This window comes from Nicotiana tomentosiformis, chromosome 4 (assembly GCF_000390325.3).
Source record: "Nicotiana tomentosiformis chromosome 4, ASM39032v3, whole genome shotgun sequence".
NCBI classification, from domain to species: Eukaryota; Viridiplantae; Streptophyta; class Magnoliopsida; order Solanales; family Solanaceae; genus Nicotiana; species Nicotiana tomentosiformis.
In genome coordinates this window covers 44838046-44844057 of record NC_090815.1, presented here as the reverse complement: position 1 = coordinate 44844057, position 6012 = coordinate 44838046, and the positions used below count along the sequence as shown (strand labels likewise).

Sequence of the window (6012 nt, the reverse complement as noted above, 5' to 3'; positions counted from 1 at the left end):
GACATTATAGTGAGACGCCACATCCGCCCGGTCTTAGGCCAGAGTGCCACAAAGTGCACGTGGTGGCTATATATGTCAGTGGCTAGGGACTCTTACTAAATAGGGTTTAAAACTCAAACTCTTTTATGCTTTACGTAATGAAATAAAATGCTTATTGCTTTGAAATTTCCTATTGTCGATCCATGTTTATTTCTTATGATCTGTCCCATTTTATAAGAGTTAACTTACGATGCATGGGAGTACTATTCATCATGTACTTACGCCTTTTTATCGGGGCGCTGCATCTCTTTCGTGGATACAAGTAGTGTTACTGTGGACGGTGTGGATCCTCGCTAGGCGTCTTTCAGACTTTTGCCGAGCTCTATTTATGCCCGGGGTATCTATCATGTTTCATGGTGCTTGTTCTTTTGGGTATAATCGGGTCTTGTCGTCGATTAGTTTTTATTCATGATATCATAGAGGCTCCATAAACACAAGTGGTTAGATTATGCTTTTATCATTTCCTATTGAGGTCTCATATGGCATGTATGAATAACTTCCTTTGTTATTAAATGCCTACTAATTCATGAAAGGCAAATCATTCTAAAAAAGGTTTATGTTTCTAAAGCATGCATGAGTTATAAAATGTATATCTCAATAAGTTGGTCCACTCGATCAAGTTAAGGTATTGAGTGTTGTGTTTGTCCCCAAGGTTGGGGCATAACATTCATCTTACTAAGAATCATATGTTACATGAGCAGATGAAGCATATTAAAGTTAGATATTATTTTACCGTAGATATTATATCAAAGGGGGTTATTGATGTGAAGAAAGTGGCTACTCATGAGAATTCAACTGATATGATGACCAAGGCAGTCCCGGCCAATAAGTTTAGGCATTGCCTAGACTTGATTGGTGTGTGATGTATTCAGTGGAGTTGTTACGAGGGTTGAGAGCAAGGCAGAGAGACGTGATCTGTTGATAAAGAGAATTCAAGAGCCAAGGGAAGATTTATTATTTAAGTCTTGAATTTATTTTTTTGTATTTTTAGGAAACCTATTATCCCTACAAGGAGAGCCCAGGTTCGATGGGACAAGTATGGTGAAGGTAAAGTAATGACGTTTGACTCGATTACTTTCCCTTATGAGTTTAGAGATGCACACAGACAAGCAGAAGCTTGTAGCGGGGCTCCATTTGTTATAAATACTTTAATAACATGGGTGACATACAGTTAATCTCAAAAATTGACATGTGGATCGTGATAATGGGCCACATGAAACTTAGTTCGAGGAGAGACTGTAGTGAATCTCGAAAATAGGTATGTGGATCGCGGTGATAGGCCACGTGAAAATTAGTTCGGAGGGGAGATTATTGGGTGTACGAACAACGTCCCACATTGGTAGTTGAAAAGATTGGGCGCTTACATATAAGGTGTAGGGATCTCTTAATGGTGTGAGGGCTTTTGGGGAAAGCCGCGCAGGATTGGCCTTAAAGCGAATAATATCACACCATATTAAGAGTATCTTTGGGTTATTTGAACCCAACAATTTTTATGGAGTTATATTACGAGAGGTAATGACATGCATCCTCTTTTTAATTGCATAATATTTCATTTTAACAAAGAAGGGATTTTCATCTAAGGATTGACGCAACCATAACGAAATTCATGCAATTTCACCGCATCTTTTTTGAGATTTGCTTCTACTTTTTAACTGATTCTATCAATTTTGGTTCTTCCAGTAGTCTGAGCAAACTTTTGCATAAAAGTTAAAACAATCCAATTAATTGACAGTCATGAAGTCTTGATTCCAATTATATGCAAATACAAGAAGAAATAGATGTATAACTTTTTTATTTCTAACGAGTACCCTTGCCATTCTTAAGGAAAGTACAAGATCAATATTTAAAAAGTTGAAATCTTCTAATTAATGCTAAGTATAGCTGATATTAAATTAGCATCCCATTATACGCTTCTTGGTCTTAGGCTTCTCCACAACAGCGCCATCATTTCCAGCAAGTGCACGATACTTATCCTTCCTTGTAAAAGTAGTACACTCATAACTAAGGGTTGCAGCAATGACCCTTTGTATGTAATTAGCCACTTCATGACTTGATTTTTGGCCAGAGTTGCAAGTTATCTCATAGGGCAACTTGTTCAAGAATGTAACTTCATAAGCTGGGCTAGGGTTCATGAAAAAGTAAAAGGGGTCCATCCCTTTCCATCCTCTCGCCGTCGTACCATGAAACATGCTCATCTTATTCACCATGGCCACCGGCACGAGCTCATCGGTTAACTCAGCAAACAAGGCCGAAAACCTAAGAAGAAACGGTTCCCTACAAGTAGTCCCCTCGGGGCAAATTGCAAGATCGCCTTCTTGTAGGAGTTTCTTGATCATGGAAGCATCCAAAGCTCGATCACGATTCAGTCTAACTGTTTTAATCGGTGAAATGATCTCAGAGAGTCGTGAAACGGAGTATGTAACAGCTGGAATAGGTCGGCCAAGGGCGGTGGAGAGAAAGATAGGGTCAAGAAGAGTCCTGTGGGAACAAATAAAGAGGACACCCGATTTCCTCACAGGAGGTGGAGGGATACCCTTAACGGTTACACGAACGCCTAGTACCCAAAATGCGTAGTAGACAATTGGCATAGGGAGGAGTGATCCAGCAGCAATGCGCAAGCAAGCAAGGATGAAACCAACGGGGATCCATAGAATGATGAGCAATGCCATGATTGGTGTTGGCTTTTGAACTAATCGGCCGTCGTGGAAAATGATTGGCTTGGGAAGTTTGTCTCTGGTTACTGCCTTAACTTTTGGTTTTGGTGGCACAATGTAGCCCTCCTGCATTTTTAACTTTGTTACTTCATCGAGTTCCAACTTATATAATCCAAGAATTTAATATTCACATAGTGGAATACGAACATGAAGCTTTTCATTGATCTTATAAAACAAGTTTTTCATCTTAATTCTTTCTTTTGATGCCCAATTCAGATGTCATACTTCCTATATTTCAATTTATGTGACAATGTTTGACTAGTCACAAATTTAAAAAGGAAATGAATACTTTTAAAACTGCCTTAAAGATGTCATAATATTTGTGTTGCTATAAAACTTTTGAAACTTTACTGTTAAACAAGTCATAACGCAAAAAAAAAAAAAAAAAAAAAAAAACATGTCATAACGCGTGTGACTATAGAAACTTCTCGTTGAAGGCAAAATTGAAAGTGTGAGGTTAAATATTACCAAATATAGAAATGTGAGTATTATTTTTAGAACGGACTAATACGGAAATAGTATCACCTAAATTGGAACACAGGATGTAAAAACGTTCATACATTTACTTCAATGTCGGATAGAATACACAACGTTTGTTGGACTATATATGCTGTGGTTCTAGGTAGTGAATATTACGCAATTTTCATCTCTTTTCTATGTTGACCTACTTTGAGAGAGAGAGAGATTAATATGAGTAGAAAACATATTAGTTGATGAATAAATATGGTAAAGAACCTAACTTTGCATAAAGCCAAGAAAGGAATATCAGTATGACGATCACCCAATCCAATCTCAGGTTGAGTCTCTCCAAAAGTCTTTTTAAGAACATCAGCTTTATTCTTCCCAACAAGGACTCCGGGCTTCTGAACAAAACCAGTAGCCCTACCTTTATAAATTCCAATTTCAGTCCCTAAAACTATATCAGCTCCTAAGAAATCCTTTAAGAATGCTTCCACCATAACCCTCGGATTAGCAGTCAAAACGTAACGTTTCCCACATGAAGAGAACACTTTCCACGACTCAGGATGAAGATCTCCGGAATAGAATTTTGGTAGCACTACACGTGCTACCGATTCTATATCAGATACCTTCATTCCTACAAACGTCGTGAAAATAAGAACTTGGACTCCTGCAGACTCCGAGACGAAATAGTACAGGAGTCCAGCCAGTGGCGAAACCAAGAGAAGGAAAAGTAACCTTAAAACCCCTCCAACTTCAAAAGCAACTACGGCAAAATAAGGGAAAGAGCTTCGGCCTCGAAGCAAAGTTCCGTCCATGTCCGCCACCACCGTGTCCTTTTCGCGCCCTATCGATGCACATTTATCGACAGTTGGAAACGTTGTTATCGCCATTTTTTGCAGCTCTAAAGTAACAAATATAGCAGTTTCCTTTTTCTTTTAATTACTGGTTGAAGTTAATTTTGTCCAAAGTTTGAGTATATATAATATATTGATTAAGAAAGATGGCAAATAAGGAAAACATAGTGAAGATTGTCACTAAGATAAATGTCCAAAATGGTTGGCGTTAAAGAGGCTAAAGCTATTGGAATTTGCCTGAAATTGTCATTTTCTTGTCTCTCTAGAAGGGAAAAAGCATAATTCTTTCTTAGTTCGAATCGTCATTGCTTGTCTTTGTGCATTCACCTCTCAATATATTTTCTTACTTTTTCAGTCATAGTAATGTATGTTACGTGCAGTTTATTGTCTTTGAATTCCATTAAATTCTAATTAGTGGTCAGCAAATACATATTGGATTTCCCAAAACATATTGTCTTTGTTTAATATCATAAAAATGATTCTTTTGTTCAAACCGCCAATTTCTAAACGCAGCTTGAAGTACTTATAGATGGATTATTGTTAGAAAACAAAACTTTAAATGATGCACAAAATGACAACTAGCCACTTTGCCATTATTCGTTGGAACACTAGCCAGTGTATATGAAATAGGTGTAGCCATGCAAAATTTATTGAATTTAAATTCAATAAAAGTATTTGGATTATATAGTTCAAATAAATATTATGGGTTAATATAATTGGATTAATTATTTAAATCCAATAAATTTTGATTGGGCTAGCCCATTTAGTTGGGCTACAAATGATGAGCTCACTTCATTAGGCCCAATATATCATCCTCCTAGAGGCCCAGTTGGTGTCACGTGTCAAATGACGTGGTATGCCAAGTCAAACGAAAAATCCAATAGAATCATGCCACGTGTCAAAATGACAAGGCATGACAAGTTAAATTAAAAGGCCAATGAAATTGCACCATATGTGCAAGATGATATGTTCCGGCCAATCAAATGTAGTCTTGTCATGCTTCAATCTGATTGGTCGAAAAGAGTTTAGTCTCTTCACAACTCTTCCCTTCCACAACTATAAATAGGGGTCTTCATAACTCAGAAAAGACACCAGAAGTTATAACAAGAAGCAAGAAAGAGCTCGTGGATCAAACGCCGTAAATTTCTCTACAAGTTTCAAGCTTCAAACAATCAAGTCCAAGTTCAAGAAATCAAGTTCAAGCTCAAGAACGAAGAACAAATCAAGGTTCAAGGAGTACGAGTTCAAATCAAAGTTCGTAATAGTTGAACACAAGATCATCGTTCGTGGCAACAAATATAGATTCAAGATTAAACTCAAAGGCCCTTGAATTTATTTATTATTGGAAAGAAGAATCAGAGGAACCATAGAGATTGTAACACTCAAATTATTTAAAATAAAATACTGTGATTATTGCAATATTTTTCGGTCTCGATTATTTTTCTTGACGCAATTTATTGTCTATAAAATCTGGCACGCCCAGTGGGACAATCTCTACTTCTCATCTCAACTATTCAATCACCAAAGTTCAAGAACATCGAAATAGCTTCAAAGAAGGTTAACTCCAGATCAATTTCCACCAAGACTGCTAATTCTAGGTTTTATACTGATGTGGAAAGCATCCTCGATGTTACCTTTGGAAGCTTGGGCCAACTACGAGGAGCAAAGCAAGCTTTTTAGGACAACAAGCACTACAAGTGTCGTCCGCATCAACCCATGCTTTCGGATCTCCATCCTCAAAAGGAGCAAGATCTTCTATAAATGCACTCAAAGGATGAAGCGATGTTGCAGAAAAGATTAAGAAAACTCTTGCTCTGCTTGACCTCTCGGGATCCAAGAACTCTGTTGTGAAGGAAGATGATTATATTTCATGTGACGGATCCTCCCCACTTATCCCGCATAGTGTAAGCCAATCGAGGATCAATCTGTGTAACAATCCATGC

General features: G+C 37.6%; 1 protein-coding gene across 1 annotated transcript; it reads right to left on the bottom strand.

Moving 5' to 3' along the window:
* Window positions 1-1806: 1806 nt before the first annotated feature.
* Window positions 1807-4217, bottom strand: LOC104121127 (glycerol-3-phosphate acyltransferase RAM2-like). Its single transcript, XM_009633035.4, has 2 exons — window positions 3494-4217; window positions 1807-2819 (listed from the first exon to the last, which is right to left on the bottom strand). Exons 1-2 carry the CDS (start codon window positions 4103-4105, stop codon window positions 1932-1934), a joined length of 1500 nt encoding a protein of 499 aa, XP_009631330.1. The 5' UTR covers window positions 4106-4217; the 3' UTR covers window positions 1807-1931.
* Between the last annotated feature and the right edge of the window lie 1795 nt (window positions 4218-6012).

What these genes read in the sequence shown, in the direction of transcription:
- LOC104121127 (XM_009633035.4), bottom strand. Translation starts at nt 4,105, where the DNA reads ATGGCGATAACAACGTTTCCAACTGTCGATAAATGTGCATCGATAGGG. An exon ending in CTTTCTTGGCTTTATGCAAA is followed by an intron (nt 2,820 to 3,493) that starts GTTAGGTTCTTT and finishes TTAAAAATGCAG; the next exon opens with GAGGGCTACATTGTGCCACC.